Source organism: Bufo bufo, chromosome 5, assembly GCF_905171765.1.
Source record: "Bufo bufo chromosome 5, aBufBuf1.1, whole genome shotgun sequence".
NCBI classification, from domain to species: domain Eukaryota; kingdom Metazoa; phylum Chordata; class Amphibia; order Anura; family Bufonidae; genus Bufo; species Bufo bufo.
The window spans coordinates 419382577-419403906 of NC_053393.1; the positions used below are offsets into that span (position 1 = coordinate 419382577).

At 41.1% G+C, this 21330-nt stretch overlaps 1 protein-coding gene across 2 annotated transcripts in view; it reads left to right on the forward strand.

The window, feature by feature from the left end:
- Nucleotides 1-21330, forward strand: part of RBMS3 (RNA binding motif single stranded interacting protein 3) — an 830965-nt gene that overhangs the window by 786628 nt on the left and 23007 nt on the right. For both annotated transcript variants that reach the window (XM_040433298.1, XM_040433299.1), the window contains exons 11-12: nucleotides 116-226; nucleotides 19850-19930. In XM_040433298.1, coding sequence (XP_040289232.1) covers nucleotides 116-226; nucleotides 19850-19930 — 192 coding nt within the window. The remainder of the gene's footprint in view (nucleotides 1-115; nucleotides 227-19849; nucleotides 19931-21330) is intronic.

A 21330-nucleotide genomic window follows, 5' to 3' on the forward strand; every position in this document is an offset into this window, starting at 1 on the left:
TCACTTCCTCTGACATCTATCCTATTATTTAGCGCTACTTGGAATTTGCCTATAATATTCATGAAATATGTTTTTGTGATGTCAAACTTTATCATCATTTTAATTTTAATTGTAGGGTGCTGTTATAACACCAACGATGGACCATACCATGTCAATGCAGCCGGCTAGTATGATGGGCCCTCTAACACAACAAATGAATCACCTTTCCTTGGGGACAACCGGAACAGTAAGGCTTAATTTTATTATTTTAACCAGTAAGATTATTACATTACTTCACACAACTTACCATATTTTTCTCAATATAATACACACCTAGGTTTTTAGAGGAGGAGAATAAGAATTTTTTTTTTTTCATTAGACCTCAGATCAGACCGCCAATATTAATAAGACCCTCAATTAGACCTCAGCTCAGACCCCAATGTTAACAAGACCCTCAATCAGACCCCAAATCACACCCCCAATGTTAATAAGACCCCAATAAGACCTCAGATCAGACCCCCAATCAGACCTCATCTCAGACCCCAATGTGAATGGCCCCCAATCAAACCTCAGATCAGAGCCCCAATATAAATGACCCCCAGACCTCAGATAACAGCTCCATTATAAAAAAAACTTTCACCATTAAGACCTCAGATCACACTCCCGAATGTAAATGACCCACAGAGCTCAGTTTAGACTGCCTTGCTCATAGCAAATAAAATAAAATAAATCTACTTACCTCTTCTGCTCCAGACTCTACCTCCTCCTCCACAGAATCCAGCTCTCTTCTCTATCTGCCATACACTTTGCTATGACCTGATGCATACAACATGAGGTCACAGAGTGCTGACATCCTCACTCTGTGCACAGTCAGTGGACCAGGAAACGGTGAGGACAGAGCCCAGGGGGGGGGGGGGGGCACTGCATTCATGGATTCCCTGTCCTCTGGTACTAATGAATTAGTATTCACCCCATAAGCCACAATGGCATTTCCCCACATATTTTGGGGAAAAAGTGTGTCTTACAGGACGAAAAATATGGTAGATATCAATTTCTTTTTTTTTTTCTCTACCGTAGTTTCAGAGAGGATTTATTGACTTCTTCAGAAACAAGTGTGATTCCTTACCTTTACAAAGTATAACCTTCCCTAATTTTACAGTGTACTTTGCAAGATAATATTGTGGCAAATGAATCAAAAAGCCAGAATTTCCATTTTCAACCAGTTCTAGTCCGGCCATTTGTTTCCCTCCCTGAACAGGCACATTTTAGTTGTAATAGTATATGTGTCTTTGAAAGACATACATTTTCCCCTGTTTGATTATGTATGTAATTTTGCTGCCTTTTTGATGATACATTAGGAATGGTAAAAAAGGGAGAAAATAGTAGGTTTTCACATTGTTTAATAGCACAAAGTACAAATAAAATACTTGTGTTTAAATTATGAATTATGTATTCTTTATGGTTGTTTTGATATAGTGCCTTGAAAAAGTATTTATACCCCCTGAACCTTTCCACATTTGTTCAAGTTACACCCACAAACTTAAAGAGGACCTTTCACCTTGAAAAACATTGTGAACTAAGTATGCTGCCATTAGTGGCGTCGCTAGGGGGGGGCGAGGGGGGGCAATCGCCCCCCCTATGTTGTCCTTTGCCCCCCCGGTTGCCCCCCCCGCTGATTCCCCCACGTGAATACTAATGAGCGCTTCCATTATGGAAGCGCTCATTAGAACCGAGAGACCAGGAAGTGGTGAACGCTCTGTACTCACCACTTCCTGGTCCTCGGCTGTCGGCTGTGCAGGGCTGCGCACAGCGTGAGGGCGCTCTGTGACCTCACGCTGTGCGCGCCAGTTCAGAGCACAGTCGACTGAGGAGAGGCAGGCGGCGTCCAGGAGCAGGAGAGGTAAGTGATTTTTTTATTTTATAAACTATGTGGCTGCTGGGGGCATAAGGGGGGCTAATGATGAGAGGCATATGGGGGGCCGGGGCTAATGATGAGAGGCATATGGGGGGCCGGGGCTAATGATGAGAGGCATATGGGGGGCCAGGGCTAATGATGAGAGGTATATGGGGGGCCAGGGCTAATGATGAGAGGTATATGGGGGGCCAGGGCTAATGATGAGAGGTATATGGGGGGCCAGGGCTAATGATGAGAGGTATATGGGGGGCCAGGGCTAATGATGAGAGGTATATGGGGGGCCAGGGCTAATGATGAGAGGTATATGGGGGGCCAGGGCTAATGATGAGAGGTATATGGGGGGCCAGGGCTAATGATGAGAGGCATTTGGGGGGCTAATGATGAGAGGCATTTGGGGGGCTAATGATGAGAGGCATTTGGGGGGCTAATGATGAGAGGCATTTGGGGGGCTAATGATGAGAGGCATTTGGGGGGCTAATGATGAGAGGCATTTGGGGGGCTAATGATGAGAGGCATATGGGGGGCTAATGATGAGAGGCATTTGGGGGGCTAATGATGAGAGGCATTTGGGGGGCTAATGATGAGAGGCATTTGGAGGGCTAATGATGAGAGGCATAAGGGGGCTAATGATGAGAGGCATTTGGGGGGCTAATGATGAGAGGCATTTGGGGGGCTAATGATGAGAGGCATTTGGGGGGCTAATGATGAGAGGCATATGGGGGGCTAATGATGAGAGGCATATGGGGGGCTAATGATGAGAGGCATTTGGGGGGCTAATGATAGGCATTTGGGGGGCTAATGATGAGAGGCATTTGGGGGGCTAATGATGAGAGGCATTTGGGGGGCTAATGATGAGAGGCATATGGGGGGCTAATGATGAGAGGCATATGGGGGGCTAATGATGAGAGGCATATGGGGGGCTAATGATGAGAGGCATATGGGGGCTAATGATGAGAGGCATATGGGGGCTAATGATGAGAGGCAGCATATGGGGGCTAATGAGGCATAAGGGCTGATATGGGGGCTAATGAGAGGCATAATAACAGTGTCTTCCACAGATGCCCCCATAACAGTGTGTCTTCCACAGATCCACCATAACAATGCGACTGCGCACTGATGAGAGACAGAAAGAAGGGGAAAGAATCCGCAGAAGCAAGAAGAGGACGGCACCGCAGACGACTGAATGGCTTCTTTTGTAAGTAAATAGTTTTAGTATAAATGTATCCCTGCATACCGCAATTCTCTCATATTTTGTAATCTTATTTATATATACTTAATTTGTTTTTGCCCCCCCATTTTTGACTGTGGTATCTTTGTGCCCCCCCTATATATTGATCCTAGAGTCGCCACTGGCTGCCATGTAGAGCGGCGCCCAGGGATCTCACTGCACTTACTATTACCCCTGGGCGCCGCTCTGTTCTCCCGTTATGCCCTCCGGTATCTTTACTCACTAAGTTATAGTAGGCGGTGTCTGCCCTTGTCCTGTGGGCGTCTCCTAGGCTGCAGCGCTGGCCAATCGCAGCGCACAGCTCACAGCCTGGGAGAAAAAAACCTCCCAGGCTGTGAGCTGGGCGCTGCGATTGACCAGCGCTGCAGCCTAGGAGAAGGAGATGCCCACAGGACAAGGGCAGACGCCGCCTACTATAACTTAGTGAGAGAAGATACCGGAGGGCATAACGGGAGAACGGAGCGGCGCCCAGGGGTAATAGTAAGTGCAGTGAGATCCCTGGGCGCCGCTCTCCATGGCAGCATACTTAGTTCACAATGTTTTTCAAGGTGAAAGGTCCTCTTTATGTGTATTTTATTGGAATGTTATGTTATAGACACAAAGTAGCAAGTATGTGTGAAGAGAAAAGAAAATGATACATAGTTTTCAAAATCTTTAATTAAAAAAAATCTGGAAAGTGTTGCTTGCATTTGAATCCAGACCCTCTGAGTTAATACTTTGTAGGGCCATCTTTTGGGGCATGTCTCTACCAGCCTTGCAAATCTAGAAGTGGAATTTTTTATCCCATTCTTCTATGCAAAATAGCTCAAGCCCAGTCAGATTGGATGGAGAGCATCTGTGAACACCAATATTTAAGACCTGCCGCAGATGCTTAATGGGATTTAGGTCTGGATTTTTGACTGGGACATTTCATTGTAGCTCTGGCTGTATGTTTAGGGTTGTTGTCCTGCTGGAAGGTCAACCTCTACCCCAGTGTCAAGTCTTTTGCAGCTTGTAACAGGTTTTTTTTCCAGAATTGAAAGAAAACTCTTCCCATCAACTCTGACCAGCTTCCCTGTCCCTGCTAAAGAAAAGCATCCCCACAGCATGATGCTGCCACCACCATGTTACCTAGTGTGTTCAGGGTGATGTGCAGTGTTAGTTGTCTACCACACATAGTGTTTTGTATTTAGGCCAAAAACTTCAACTTTGGTCTCATTTGACCAGAGCACCTTCTTCCACATGTTTGTTGTGTCCCCTACATGGCTTGTGGAAAACTGCAAATGGGACTTCTTATGGCTTACTTTCAAAAATGGCTTTCTTCCTGCCTTTCCTCCATAAAGTCCAGATTTGTGGAGTACACGACTAATAGTTGTCCTGTGGACAGATTCTCCTATCTGAGCTGTAGATATCTGCATATGGGCCACTTGGCTGCTTCTCTAATTAGTGCTGTACTTGCCTGGGCTGTCAGTTTAGGTAGACAGCATGTCTTGGTAGGTTTGCAGTTGTACCATACTCCTTCCATTTTCGGATGATGGATTGAACAGTGCTCAGATGTTCAGAGCTTCGAATATTTTTTATAACCTAACCCTGCTTTACACTTCTCCACAACTTTTTCCCTGACCTGTATGGTGTGTTACTTGGTTTTCATGATACTGTTTGATCATTAATTTTCTATAACAAACCTCTGAGGCCTTCACAGATCAGCTTTAGTTATAATGAGAATAAGTTATACATACGGGGACTCAATTTACTAATTAGATAACTTCTAAAGGCAATTGGTTACTGGAATTTATCTAGGAGTATCAGAGTATAGGGCGCTGAATACAAATGCACGCCACACTTTTCAGATTTGTATTTATTAATGTAAAATTAAATATTAATAAATATTTTAGGAGAATATCCATAATTAATATTTCTAAATAGGCGGGAATCATCTACTGTTGACTATTTATAAAAACTAAATACAAACTGCCTGTTGCAACTACCTATTTATTGAACTACGTGCGTTATACTACTACTACTACGGCGGCGACTACTACAATAAATGACTATACGCTGTACTATGAATAATAAAGTATTTATAACACAATATCAAGTCTACAGTCTAGTTATTGCCATAACTACATATATTTATATCAATGGACATATAAATATATATACTTATAGTCGCACACAGTAATATATTAACAACACTATAATACACCTAACTACACTCAACCCTTCTTCCTTCATGGAGCTGCTCGGCCCATCTCTTTCTCTTCCATGTGTGTCTCTGTTTGTGCCATTATAGCATTAATGAATGGCTTCACCCTCACTGTCTCTAGGTCGATCCACGTAGCAACCGTGGACTGGCCTACTTTTGTTTCTGATGTCTGTCAGTGCCGATCTTAAGGTATCAACCACTTCCCATGTAGTCTGACGATCAGCGTAGCACCTCCTTCTTTCTGGGGTACGGTCAACATTGGGCTGGCCTCTTTTCAACATAGGTACGACTTCCATCAGACACTTCTCCTTTCATCTTGATTGAAGAATCTATCGTTGAGGAGGTTTTCCCATGGACAGATATGTAGGTCTCTACAAGGCAGGTCAGAATTTCTGGAGTAAGAGTCGATGTCATAGTGCCTAAATTCTAACTGCAGGAAAGAACACCGCACTTACTGACATTCAGTCCCTCCCTTATGAACTTCACAGTTCTTGGGGTTAAAGTGACAAATAAATTAGTTAAGGAGGGGGTCTGTCCCTAGGGGATCTACTCTCTTCCCCATTCACACAAAACAGATCACATCCCTCCCCCTCCCAACACCGCCACATTAAATTTTGTGTGTGTACCCATGGAGAATCATGCAACCAGGCATATCTCTCTACACCTCCAAAGACACAGGTAGATCACAGACCCACCTGTCAATGGGAAACGACTATATGATGCAAATGTGTGTACAGCCATATTGTAACTCACCGCGGTACATTGGGCGAGTTTCCCTGAGTATAGGCTGTCACATATTTGCCCCTAGAGTGTCTATGGGTACACAATTGACAAACATATAAATAAAAAGTAACACTTTGGGGGTCACGGGACCAAATCGCAGTAAAGTCCTTGACCCCTGCCTTCATCAGTATAGGACTTTCTGACTGGCCTTGTTGTAGTCACTTGCCAGTCCTTTCTTCTGTTTGTTGATGACAGTTCAATGGCAGTCTAAGGTATGACCACCCGGGTACTAAGGACAATCACTGGGTGGATGGGCAGGTTGAAGAGCAAAGTTCCTTTGAGTTGATTAAGGTGTCTGTTCACACCATGCGGTTTTTGGAACTGGTATGCTTGACCAGGGGAGGCGCTGTTCCTTATGTGTCAGCAGGTATATATTCCTCTCTCTGTGATATTTTTCTGGATTCTGCTGCATGCATGCTTTGGTGAAATGTATTTTAGTATTCAAAATTTAAATGTGGGTGAAGCTTGGTGAATTTGAACATGACAAGTTCTCTATGGTGTGCAGTCTGGGTGGGTTCTATTTCCGCCCTCCAATTTTTCCCCCTCCCCTTTCCTTCCCAATGGGGGATGGTTACTATTTCACCCCAGTAGCCGGACAACACATCAGGTTATGAGTAAGAACTGCTAAGTTGGAAACATGTTAATCGGAGGAGGGAGTTGATGTCTGTATAGCTGTATTTTAACCAAAGACAAATAAAGTAAATGGCAACATATATAACCCTGATTGCTGGAACTTCTTTTCTGTGTTTGCACCAAGGACTTGTCTGATAAAGGCATTGGGCTGACCTTCATCTCACAGAACCCCTCATTATCATAACACTGGTGTGTGAACACCCAACTATCAGAGGATTGCTTCCTCTGCTTCACATCCCTCTGCACCAACAGATAAGGATGGCCACCCTAATAGGTTAGGATATCCGAGGGGAGCTGTGGACAAACCACCATTTTATTATTGATGGCACAGTATCCCTGTCTTACCCATGTGTACTCAGGCTGATTTCCCCCTGTTATCCTGTCTTGTGGAGGCCAGCAGAATCCATGGCATAAGTCATGCCTTGACTCTTCAGGACGCCACAACACAAAGGCCCCACTCTGCTGTCAATCACTCTGCATCCAATCCCAATCAGAGCTGTGTTACCTAATTGGACTAAACAAAAATGAGTGCCCAGTGTAACCTCACACTGAACCTAGTGCCATGGTTACCTGATCGCAACCCACTGCCCGTAGTCCCCTAGTATAACACAGCCCTACTGAAAAACTTGAGCAAAACAGTGTTACCCGTATCGATCTGAGACCTTGGTTGCACAGCGTAACATCCCACTATACCGTGTACCAATGTCACCCGTTCTGCAACCCAACACCTTCCTCAGTCCACAGCATAGCACAGTTCTACACAAAGGGGACACAATAATGAATCAAAAACAGCAGCGACTGGACTCACAGCGGGGAATGCAAACTACAAAAATCAGCAGGGTAAAACACATTCGTAAACAAAGACTACCTCCATCAACATAAAAAACATACAAACAGACTTGAGAAAGGGGTATAATTACTCCGAAACGCGTTGTCGCTTATTATCTAATATCAAAATAAAAAAATAGTTTTACCAACATCCATTGAAGTCGTGTTTGCGCCAATAAGGTACCCCATCTGTACTGTTTCTAGTACATATCCCCCTACTGAATCACATTAGTAGAGGCAGCCCAATCCTTGAAGGCCTCGATCTCAGCATATGACTGAGTCAACTGAGCCCCGATTTCCTCCTCCTGCCTCTGCAGCGCTACTAACTGTGACTCTATTCTAGCCACCTGCGTATCTCTGTCAACGTTAGACTGTACATTCTCTGCCAGCTGTGCCTGCAATGCTGAAACCTGGTTCGAATTACTGGCACAGCACTGGCAATGAATGGTCAGAGGAATTGTCTCTGTTGACTGAGACACCAGCGCAACTTGCTTTGGCTTGCAGATGCTAACATCAAATGTATGCACAAGTTTAGCTAGCATCTGAAGCTGTTTGGATGCCTTATTCTATACCGTCCGTTTGTTAACACATAGCTTGTGACTATGTCACTTGTGACACATGACTTGTGAGTGGTGGGGAGGATGGGGTTGAATGTACTGTGTTTTGCTAAGGGCTGTAGTGTGGAGAAGTCCATACTCACTTTTTGTTGAGAGGCCATCTTTTTTGGTGCTGCTGACTTTTCTTGTCCTTGGTGTGCTGCGTGGTAGTGGTCCTCTATACCAGGAATGCCTTCTCCTGACCAGACGGACTTCTTTTTTTCAGCTCCAACCGCAATGGTTCTCTTACAGTGACGGTATGTGATGACTTCTTCTGTGGACGCTTGCACGTGTTCAGTGGGCTTGTAAGGCAATCAGAAAATCGTTAAAATCCAAAAATCAAAAGATTATAGGTTCTCTACTGTAGATATTGCCTTGTGTTTAGTTCTGATTGAAAAATAAACCTTTACCTGTCCGAACTATTAGTGTCACAGCAGAGGGGAGGATAAGTGCTGCCCTAAACTCCACCCCACCTCTGTCCCTGCCTACTTGCACGGCCCATCCTAACCGACGGCGTACAACTTGGCGGTAGTCCCTTGCTTAGATAGGTGCAGGGGCCTAAGAAAATAAGAGGAATACCGTACCAAAGTCAGGTAAGCCAAAGTTAAAGCCAGGAGGTCACACAGGTACACGGGGAACAATACAATAATGAGGTCCAAACACAATCCGGAGTCAGAAGCCAAGAGGTCCCGTCAAATCCAGGGAGGTCACAGAGCCGAAGTCCAAGAACACAGAAATGCACAATAGGAAACTGCTGTTGAGGGTAGCAAAACCACAGGCAACCTGTGGACAGCAGGTTACCTGTTTAAATAGGTCCTCCTGATGGGTCATGTGACGTGGCCAGCGTCACATGACCAGTCCCCGCAACTCAGAACAGCTGAGCGCCGACTCATCAATATCGGGGCTCAGTTCCCCACATGCTCGTTGCTTAGGGGATGGAGGATGCCGGCCCTGTCCTCGCTGCTCTTCACTAGCGGGATGTCGGCGGTGCTGCAGAGGGGAAGCATGTTGCTGACTCCCCATTATAATCAGGCCCTGGAAGCACAGAATCCAACTGTCCGCGTATTTCTCTTGCCTAACTAGTTCACAGAGTAAGCGATATTTGTTCACCAAAAACAAACACAAAAACAAATTCTTAGCAGTGAGCCTGACTCGCCAATGTAAAAGAGAACATTAATTATTAATATTTTGGGTTAATATTAATAATTAATATTAATAAATAGACGTCCAAAAATCTACTGTGATCCCGCCTATTTATTCTGTCTCCTAACTGGCTCGCCAATGTAAAAGGAAATATAAATTATTAATATTTTGTTAATATCAATAATTAATATTCATAAATAGGCATGAGTCGTATATTGATGACTTTGCCTATTTATATTATAAATACAAAACTAATTACCTTCCTTGTTGCCCTTACTTTGAACCGAACTACGTGTGCTATGTTACTACTATGGTGGCGACTACTACAATAAATAACTATACGCTGTACTATGAATAATATAGTATTTATTACACAATAACAAGTCTAATTATTGCTATAACCATATATATTTATATCAATGGACATATAAATAGAGCAGAGTTATAAACTGCGCTGTTGTGTGTGGTGGTGTTTTTTTATTATTAGAGATGTAGAGGCACAGAAAACACTTTGATCTCATGTAATTCTAAGAACCTTTGATTGTCAGATCTGTTTTAACATAGAACACAGAACAACCCTGGTAATGTACTTTAAACAAAGGGGCCATTATGAATACATTTAGTTTGGTAGAATCATTTGTATATTTTTCTAATTGATCAGCAAGTGCAGTTAATAATATGTCATGTGGAATAGATGTAATTTGTTTTTGGACCATAAGATTCACCTCAAATCAGAAGGATAAAATTAGGGGGAAAATGTATAATTTATATATCTGATGACGCATCAGTATGCTGGCCACGTGCCCCCTTTTTTTAGACATACTGCTTTATTTTGTCAGCCAAAGTGACCTTGAGATGATGGACACTGATTGTATATAATATATACAGAGTGGAGTGGATGGCAGATAGTAAGGACAGTAAGGGTATACAGTACAGTATATGCAAAGTGGATGTGATGACGGACCCTGAGTGGAGGTGATGGGGGTAAGCGAGGGTATACATATTGTATAAACTTAGTGGAAGTGAAAGAGGACAGTAAGGGTATGAATACTCTATTCCTTCACTGTCCTCATCACCTCTACTCTGTATATAATGTATGTCTATTGCATACCCTCATTCTCCCTATCACCGCCACTCTGTATATACTGTATAATACAGAGTGGAGGTGATGGAGAGACAGCACTGTGTGTATGGGTATGGCAGTAACGTTGGATAGCTCATCATACTGTAAAGAGAACACTGTATAGCATGGGATCATGGATAGAAGGTCCTAGCAGCAGAGTTATTGTGTTGTGTGAACTCATTTGTGTGCTATCTGCTCAATGAAATTCACACTTTACACAAGTCTGTGTGTGACATATCACAATTCAGTGAGTAGATAACTTTATGTACAAACAGCACAGTATCTGCTGCTGCTGCTGCTACATAACTGCACTGAAAGGAACTTTTATTCTCACAGAGCTAAAAGTTTCCTGCTTCCCTACACTGTTAGCTGCCAGAATTCAGACTATAAGACACACTAGAGGATTTCAGCACAGTTTAGAGAAGAAAACATGCATGTAATAGTCCAAAAACACAGTATTTACTGAATTGATATCACAAGTTACCCATGAAAACACTTGATTCCATCAAATTTTTTTCAGGATTTTTAATAATTCCTTGCTGTTTTTATTGTAACTTAGAGATCTGTGCACTAGGGATTGTTCTCTATTATCAAGCCAAGATTATAGGCGTTCAGTAAATGATCCTACTCCTGAGGCAATATAGTAGGTCTCAATGGAGAGATATTTATGGCTTTGTGTGTACAAAATTGGGCAAGTGAGGTGGTTATTATTCATATTTTCTACTTTCTAGCTTTTCAAGACTTCTAGTGAGAGCCCCTTCCCCTTTTCTAATAAGTTAGACTTTGAAAATATTGATAGGATCAGCCAGTAATATACAGAATATTTGTTCACTGTTGAGCATCTTTATAACCTCACAGTAGTAGGCTTTCAAGCTGCCTTTATCTACATCCTGAGCAATCCTGTTCTGATTCTTCAATAACTACTTTAACCACTTTACTAGTGTTGATTGAGCACCAAGGTGCTTCTGTGTTCGAGTAGAACACTTTGCGATGCTCAGGTGTTCTACCGAGCACCCGAGCACAATGGAAGTCAATGGGAGAACCCCAGGCACCCCTGCTCTGAAGAGGGGAGAGTTTTGGGACCCTAGTTCGGCTTAGGAGTCCCTGCTCTGACTCCATATATAGCTATGTCCATATATGGAGTCAGTGCTTGGGAACACCCCAGGGTATTTAAATCTAAAATCTGAAAAGTTTCTGGCAGGATTTGAACTCCCAACCTTTTATATTTCTGGCAGGATTTGAACTCCCAACATTGTTCATTAGAGGCTAAGACCTTATCCACTCAGCTATAAAGCCGAATGCTAAACTATGTCAGAAAAACCTCATAGTAGTTTCTGATGTAGTGAAAATTCCTATTCAGCAGAAGACCTTTTATAGTTCTGTGCAGGTTAGCATGTAGCTGTATAGTGTAGTGGTTAACATCTTTGCTTCTAATGTTCAAGGTAGGGAGTTTGAATTCTGGCAGAAACATTTCAGAAACAAATTTATCTATATATATATATATACAAAATATAATAAATGGCAGCACCAACCTTAGGATATTGGAGATTGGGTGCAAGCTCCAATGGGAATAGCGTCCCAGGATAATATCAATGAAAAACAGAGCAGCACTCCAGTATGGTGAAAAAAAGAAGCAGAGAAAGGCTTCATGTTGCAGCCGAAACGTCGCGTCACCACTGGGTGAATAAACAGCTTTCTTTTTTTCACCATACTGGAGTGCTGCTCTGTTTTTCAATTTTCCAAATTTCAATTTATCTGCTTTTAAAACAGAAAGTGATACTTCATAAAATATTTATTACTTAACATTCCGCATATATCTACTTTATGTTGACATCATTTTGGAAATGTCATTTTATTTTTTTAGGACGTTAAAAGGCTTAGAATTTTTAAAGCAATTCTTACATTTTTTAAGCAAATTTCCAAAATCCACTTTTTAAGGACCTGTTCAGGTCTGAAGTCACTTTGTGGGGCTTACTTAGTGGAAACACCCCATAAATGACCCCATTGTAGAAACTACACCCCTCAAGGTACTTAAAACTGATTTTACTAACTTTGTTAACCTTATAGGTGTTCCGCAAGAATTTAAGAATAATGGAGATGAAACTTCTAAATTTCACTTTTTTGTCAGATTTTCCATTTTAATCAATTTTTTCTTCAATACATCGAGGGTTAACAGCCAAACAAAACTCAATATTTATTACCCTGATTTTTACAGAAAAACCCCACATATGGACGTAAACTGATGTAAGGGCACACAGCATGGCGCAAAAGAAAAGGAGCGCTGTAAGGTTTTTGGAAGGCAGATTTACCTGAATTGGTTTTCAGATGCCATGTCCCATTTGAAACCCCCCTGATGCACCCTTGCAGTAGAAACTCCCAAAAAGTGACCCCATTTTGGAAACTAGGGGATAAGATGCCAGTCTTATTGGTACTATTTTGGGGTACATATAATTTTTAATTGCTCTATATTGCATTTTTTGTGAGGCAAGGTAACCCAAAAATGGCTGTTTTGGCACTGTTTTTTTTTTTTTTATAACATTCATCTGACATTTTTATAGACCAAGTAGTTACGGATGCAATGATATCAAATATGTTTACTTTCTTTGTTTTTTGACAGATTGTCTTATTTAGGGCATCATTTTTTGCAGGATGAGGTTTGATTTCTACTATTTTGGGGAGCATACGCCTTTTTGATCGCTTGGTGTTGCACTTTATGTGATGTTAGTATTTTTTTTTTTTTTTTTACGGTGTTCACCTGAGGGGTTAGGTCATGTGATATTTTTATAGAGCTGGTTGTTATGGATGCGGCGATAGCTAAGATGTATACTTTTTTATTTATTTAACTTTAACACAATAATAGCATTTTTTAAACAAAAAAAATGATGTTTTAATGTCTCCATGTTCTGAGAGCTATAGTTTTTTTATTTTTTGAGAGATTTTCTTATTTAGGGGCAAATTTTTTGCGGGATGAGGTGACGGTTTTATTGGTACCATTTTGTGGGACATACGCCTTTTTGATAACTTGGAGTTGCACTTTTTGTGATGTAAGGTGACAAAAATGGCATTTTTTGACAGTTTTTATATTTTTTTTATGGTGTTTATTGGACGGAGTTGATAATGTGATATATTTATAGAGCAGTTCTTTAAAGAAGGGGCAATACACAATATATATATATATTTTATTTATTTTCTTCTTTTTACATATGAAACCTTTTTTTTTATTTTTCTATTTTAAGCTCTTTATTGTTTTATTTTTTATTCTTTTTTATTTTACACTTTGCATCCCCCACAAGGTCATACAAGACCTCTGGGGAACATTTATCTTCACTTTTTTTTTGTTCACCATTGATTTGTCCTGTAACTGGGGCTGACATAGTAGCCCCAGTTACAGGTCAAATACAGCCCCAGAGAGGCTGTACAGCAGAATACAATGCTGTACAGCCATAGTGCAGGGCTGATTGAGGTCTGTAGAAGCCCCGACAGCTCCTGCACTCTCCCGGCCCCGGCGGTCACATGACCACCGGGCCTGGACAGGAAGCGCATAACGCTTCCTGATATGTATACACAGCGCTCAACAAGCGATCTACAAGGCAATCTAGAAGGCAGGGACACCTGTGAACTGTCCCTGCCTTCTCTCTGGGTTGCCCTGCTGTCACTGACAGCGGGCCCCCCGCTTGACAGCTGCACAATTAGCGTGCAGCTGCCATCTCTGAATGGACGTTCCAGAACGTTCATTCAGAGATAAACATCCCCCCATAGGATGTTTATATCCTATGGGCAGATGTGAAGTGCTTAAAGAGGTTTTTCAGGACTTAGATATTGAAGACTTATGCTCAGAATATGTCATCAATATTAGATCAGTGGTGTTTTGACTTCCAGCACCCCCACCATTTTTCTGTTTTCGCCACTCAACAGCATTGTAAACTATACAGTGGTTAAGGACAGAGTCAGAAAGCTCTGTCCAGTACGCAATGGCTGTGTCAGAGTACCGCAGCTCATCTCCCATTCAAGTGAATCAGAGCTACGCTGCAGAATTCCTACACTGGAAACTAAACAGTGGATGGGCACTTTTACTTCTGGCCCTGCCCATTGTATCATTTCTGGTTCTGATAGCTGTACAAAACAGCTGATAGAGGGGGGTGCTGGGTGTCGGACCCCCATGATTTGATATTGATGATCGATCCTAAAAATAGGCCACCCATCAACATCTAAGTCCCCCAAAAAATGTTTAATACAATTTGTTCTCTTCAAATCCATGTAATTTTAACAGGGGTAGTTTTTTGCTAAGTCAATTGACATACTCATTTGGAGGCATCATATTGATATAAATAATATTATCGGTTGTAGAGGCATTCGAGACTTCCAATCCCGTGAAATATGTTTTTATTGTGACTAGCCTTTTGAATTCATTCACATGTAGCAGTGTATTATGTACATCAAATTTTCTTGCAGGAACAATCTTAAAGCCTTTAAGACTTTTTTGGGTCTTTGGTTAGTATGGATGCAGAAAGCTATAGCACATTAGAATCCTGTTGGCTATTCACATACTAGTTTTTCTTCCTCGTCTGGCATCTGTTTTTTTACTAAACTTCCATCCACATCAGTGGCATGGGTTTGTTGCAAATATCTTTCTTGCTTTCTTGATCCTTGCTAGATTGGGCAGATGTTTCTTGTCACAGTGTTCGGTAGTGTCTTTTTTATTTGCTCACAATTGCTATCTTAATCAGTATCATAATCTGACGAAGTAAAGCTGATGTGGTAGAGATATTTTCTATTTATGATTTTTTTTCTTTCAGAATAGAATGAGGGGTTGCGTTATAGTTTTTTACATTGTCCAAGTGTACAGTGTTCTATTATTGTAATCCTGAATGTACTGTTTAAGCTTAGACCTACTAACTCTGAGTTTGCGGTCATTGTTCTTAAATAGTTCCAAGTGTATTAGATTTGTGTGCAGAACTGCAGATATGATTGAAAATCTTTATTTACACATTAGTGAGAGTGAAAAATCTAAAAGGACATCATTCATTTCCATTAAAAAAGAATCATGTAGATAGTGGTGGGAATCTTTTTAATGCATAGATCCCTTGATCCCTTGCAACTCAATAAAAAAAATATATGCTGCAGGTGACACAATCATAGGAAGTTGATGTGTCATATGTATGTTCTTCTAAGTTGTGTATTATCCTTCAAGTCAGCAGAATAAAGTAATACAGTAGCTCTATTAATCCTATCCTAGTTATTTATTTCTAAGAAAAAAAGGACTATAAAACGTAGTATTTTTTGAAGCTATAAAAGATTTTGTTGAGCTATGAAAATTGCTTGATTGCCCCTCAACAAACTTTTGCTAATACCTACATTCTTATAGCAGTGAAAACTAAATGATATGCATCAATCATGCTTGAAATCTCTTTTATTGGTGCCAATTTTGAGATTAGGTTTAGGCCTCTTTCACACTACAGTATGTCCATTTCAGTGTTTTGCGTTCCGTTTTTCACGGATCCGTTTTTCCGTTTTTTTGTTTCCGTTGTGTTTCCGTTTCGGTTCCGTTTTTCCGTTCCGTTTTTCCGTATGGCATATACAGTATACAGTAATTACATAGAGAAAATTGGGCTGGGCATAACATTTTCAATAGATGGTTCAGCAAAAAACGGAACGGAAACAGAAGACATACGGATGCATTTCCGTATGTGTTCCGTTTTTTTTGCGGACCCATTGACTTTAATGGAGCCACGGAACGTGATTTGCGGCCAAATATAGGACATGTTCTATCTTTCAACGGAACGGAAAAACGGAAATACGGAAACGGAATGCATACGGAACACATTCCGTTTTTTTTGCGGAACCATTGAAATGAATGGTTCCGTATACGGACCGTATACGGAACGCAAAAAACGGACCGCAAAACGAAAAAAAAAAACGGTAGTGTGAAAGAGGCCTAATGCTGTATATAATAAAGAGGCTTCAGTGTTGCAAATTATGGGTGAACTAAAATACATAGGGGGACATTTATAAATTTATTTTATGCCACAAATTATGGTGCACCATATTTTCTCCATAATTTGTGCTTTTACAAGTTCTCAATGTTTTTCACACCCACACCCATTCCCAAATCTGATGGGAGAGTATGCCTGGGCCATCCTCTTAAAGAATTAAAGGAAATCTGTCACGAGCAATCTCCATATCCATATATGTAGAACCATAGCCGTGGTTCACATGATTAAAATGCTGTTTTTTTTGGTTTTTTTTGTTGATCCGAAACTCTGATCCCAAATTATGTATCCCCAGTTACAGGGGAAATACTTTTTCTTAATATGCAAATTATGCCTTTGGTGCACCCAATTGGTCATCATCTTGTTGCACTTAAGCTCCACTTATTTCTGTGGCCAGCTGTGCTTCTTTTGAGGGCTTGATTAATTTATCCATCATATTATACATGGCTCATATCCAGGGCTCATGATCACCCGGCAATCCAAGAGCGGTAACCGTGCTTGTACACTATAGGAATAAGAACCAGCCCCTCTGGTGGCCGGTAGGGTTTGAGCGAATCAAAGTATCCGAAGTGGACTTCAGTCTGAATCTCCGGAAAATTTTGATTGTCCACTAAACCAAATTTCCTCTTGCTTCATAATGACAAATCAAAAGTAAAAAAAACAAAAACATATCTTATCCATTTGAGCACAAAGTGGCCGCCGTAGCCATCTTGATTGAAGTTCCCGTGTGAAAATTCATGCATGGTGAGGTATGACGTCACTACACCGGTCAGAGTGATGTTGTCATCACATACCAAGCAAGATATTGTGCGGTGTCTTCCAATCAAGATGGCAGTGGCGGCCTCTTCACGCTAAAATGCATTAGGTGAGTATTGTTTATTTATTTTTGTTAACCGATGAACCCCTGAAAGCCCTCACTATTATTCTCATATGCCACAATCAGCGATGAACTCCTCAGAGCCCAGTGAAATGAACGGAGAGACTAATAATTCATCAATGCCTTTATTTTTAAACCATCAACAACTCCTGATGTGACCATGTGACTATTCCACAGATTCCCACTTCATAAGACTGCACTTTTTCTTCTCCAGAAGGAGTCAATTCCCCTTTGTATTTTAAGGGGATTTTTACATGGAATAGCTATTCACCATTTTTCTTGTATGGGCCATTTATATATTTATCTAGGTTAATCATATCCTCTTTTAGTTGCCTCTTCTAAGGACTAAATAAATCTAATTATTGTAATCTTTTCCCATAACTTAAGATCCTCCATGCCCCTTATCAGTTTAGTTGCATTTCTTTGTACCTCTTGCAGATCCAGGACATCCTTTCTATGACCTACTGGCCAGAACTGAACTGTATATTCCAATTGCATAGAGGTGTGCACCTATTAAAACTGAGGCCGCTCTTAAAGGGGTTCTGCACTTTGTTTTAACTGATGATCTATCCTCTGGATAGATCATCAGCATCTAATCGGCGGGGGTCCGACACCCCTGCCGATCAGCTGTTTGAGAAGGCATCATGACTAGTATCAACTAGCGTGGGCAGGGCTACGCTCCATTCAAGTGAACAGAGCTTAGCCCTGCCCATGCCAGTTGATACAAGTCGTGACGTCACTGGGCCAGCGGTAAACAGTGAGAAGGCCGCGGCGCTGATGGAGCGCCGCTGCCTTCTCAAACAGCTGATCGGCGGGGCCCCGGGTGTCGGACCCCCGCCGATTAGATGCTGATGATCTATCCAGAGGATAGATCATCAGTTAAACAAAAGTGCAGAACCCCTTTAAGGTGACCATATATATTAGCCTAAGTTGATCAAATGGACGATTTCATACAAAATGAACATTTATCGGTTGAAATTTAACAGCAAACAATAGTTTTAGAGGACTAATGATAAACCACTATTGTTCTAAGAGAAGTCGATCATGTTTAAAGTTTTCATCAGATTGTTGGGCGAAAGATCTTTTGTTCTAAGAAAGATCATTCATGAATGAAAGATCTTTGAAAGAACTTTCCTAGAAACATTTTTTTCCATCAAATCATTGCCAGTTTAATTTTTTATCCATCGCCCTGTTTAAACTAACGGCCAATATGGACAAAAATGTATATTGCCGTGTCAGCAAAATGATTGTTTGCTGTTCAACTGTTGTTCAACCATGAACCAACTTCTATCTAATATGCTTGGCCAGCTTTACTCTAGCAGGCTGATCCTACCTGTGTTCATAAGGACTAATTCCTTTCAGATTCTCTGAACACACTTTTAATGTGCCTTTAACTGGTTCTTGATCTTTTCTTAGTTGTCTATTTCCCATGGGTTAGTGTTGGGTCCCATTTTATACATTTCCGGCTGAGCACCCATCAGTAGGTTTGGTTTACAGTTACCATATTTATGTGATGGCATTGTACTACTTATTGTGACATTTCTCCTGCTGATGTAAAAGCAAAGCATCGTTGACTTTCTGCCAGCTGTGCCTGTTCTATCTTTGTTAACAATTTAAAACAAAGCTTTCCCATCTTATTCAATTTTTCCATAACCTGCATAGACTTTAATTGAGATTGGTGCTCACATGTATGACCTCCTCAATATTGCATCTCAATGTCTGCCTCACCTAATGCCACAGGAATTAAGGGAACCTCGTTTCTCTGAAAAGTAGAGGTCACTGAGGTGGAACTCCCAGGTAAGACTTAGGGCTCATGCACACGACAGTATGGCTTTTTCAGTGTTTTGCGGTCCGTTTTTTACGGATCCGTTGTTCCATTTTTTATTTCCGTTGTGTTTCCGTTTCCTTTCCGTTTTTCCGTTCCGTTTTTCTGTATGCCATATACAGTTTACAGTAATTACATAGAAAAAATTGGGCTGGGCATAACATTTTCAATAGATGGTTCTGCAAAAACGGAAAGGATACGGAAGACATACGGATGCATTTACGTATGTGTTCCGTTTTTTTTGCGGACCCAGTGACTTGAATGGAGCCAAGCACCGTGATTTGCGGACAAGAATAGGACATGTTCTATCTTTTCACGGTACGGAAATACTGAAACGGAATGCACACAGAGACACTTGAGTTTTTTTTGCTGAACCATTGAAATGAATGGTTCAGTATATGTACCGCATACTGAATTCAAAAAACGGGCAGTATACTGAACGCAAAATACTGTAGTGTGCATGAGCCCTTACTCCTTTTTACATATTATCCCACCTCACCAAGACCTGATGATTCTACTACCATATGTAACTTTACAATCTTAATGAGACTCTAAGCCCCCTGCCTTGGGGTTATATGTGATTCTGCTATATTTACATTTTGAGCATGTTTTAACTATAAATTTCTTCCTGTATATTCACAGGGTTTTATTACTATCTGCATAACTATCCAACATAAAAAATGATGATGAACTTGATTCAGTTTTATTACATCATAACTAATATGATTTGTTCTGTCTTTGTAGTATATGGCTGCTGCTGCACCTATGCAAGGAACCTATATACCCCAGTATAATCCTGTGCCTCCAACAGCTGTTCAAGTTGAAGTAAGTTTTTCACAGAAAGTATTTTCAATAGAAAATCAGATTGATGAAAAATGTCCACCTATTGTAATAGATACATTAAAGTATAATTTTATTTATTTATAGAATTTATTTTACTTATAGAATTTATTATTCCAGTCAATTTCTTTTCTTTTTTTTACAAATTATATAAAATAGCAATAGGAGAAACACCTTACTAATCCCTTGGTTCTCCCATGCTGACTTCTGGTAACAGCCTGTTAAAAAAAACAGAATGCACTTATCAGATTTGTTATGCTTAACCCAAAAATTATCCCTTTGTGGTGACAGAAATGTTCCAGTGTTTATATACACAGTGCTACTGGACGAAGCAATGGCTTATCTTCAAAAAATGGTCCTAAAACTGTCCCTTTTTGAGGAGTAGCAATTGGTTAGATGCTGTTTTAAAGAAAATACACTCACCTAAAGAATTATTAGGAACACCTGTTCTATTTCTCATTAATGCAATTGTCTAGTCAACCAATCACATGGCAGTTGCTTCAATGCATTTAGGGGTGTGGTCCTGGTCAAGACAATCTCCTGAACTCCAAACTGAATGTCAGAATGGGAAAGAAAGGTGATTTAAGCAATTTTGAGCGTGGCATGGTTGTTGGTGCCAGACGGGCCGGTCTGAGTATTTCACAATCTGCTCAGTTACTGGGATTTTCACGCACAACCATTTCTAGGGTTTACAAAGAATGGTGTGAAAAGGGAAAAACATCCAGTATGCGGCAGTCCTGTGGGCAAAAATGCCTTGTGGATGCTAGAGGTCAGAGGAGAATGGGCCGACTGATTCAAGCTGATAGAAGAGCAACGTTGACTGAAATAACCACTCGTTACAACCGAGGTATGCAGCAAAGCATTTGTGAAGCCACAACACGCACAACCTTGAGGCGGATGGGCTACAACAGCAGAAGACCCCACCGGGTACCACTCATCTCCACTACAAATAGGAAAAAGAGGCTACAATTTGCACGAGCTAACCAAAATTGGACTGTTGAAGACTGGAAAAATGTTGCCTGGTCTGATGAGTCTCGATTTCTGTTGAGACATTCAAATGGTAGAGTCCGAATTTGGCGTAAACAGAATGAGAAAATGAATCCATCCTCTGATGGCTACTTCTAACAGGATAATGCATCATGTCACAAAGCTCGAATCATTTCAAATTGGTTTCTTGAACATGACAATGAGTTCACTGTACTAAAATGGCCCCCACAGTCACCAGATCTCAACCCAATAGAGCATCTTTGGGATGTGGTGGAAGGGAGCTTCGTGCCCTGGATGTGCATCCCTCAAATCTCCATCAATTGCAAGATGCTATCCTATCAATATGGGCCAACATTTCTAAAAAATGCTATCAGCACCTTGTTGAATCAATGCCACGT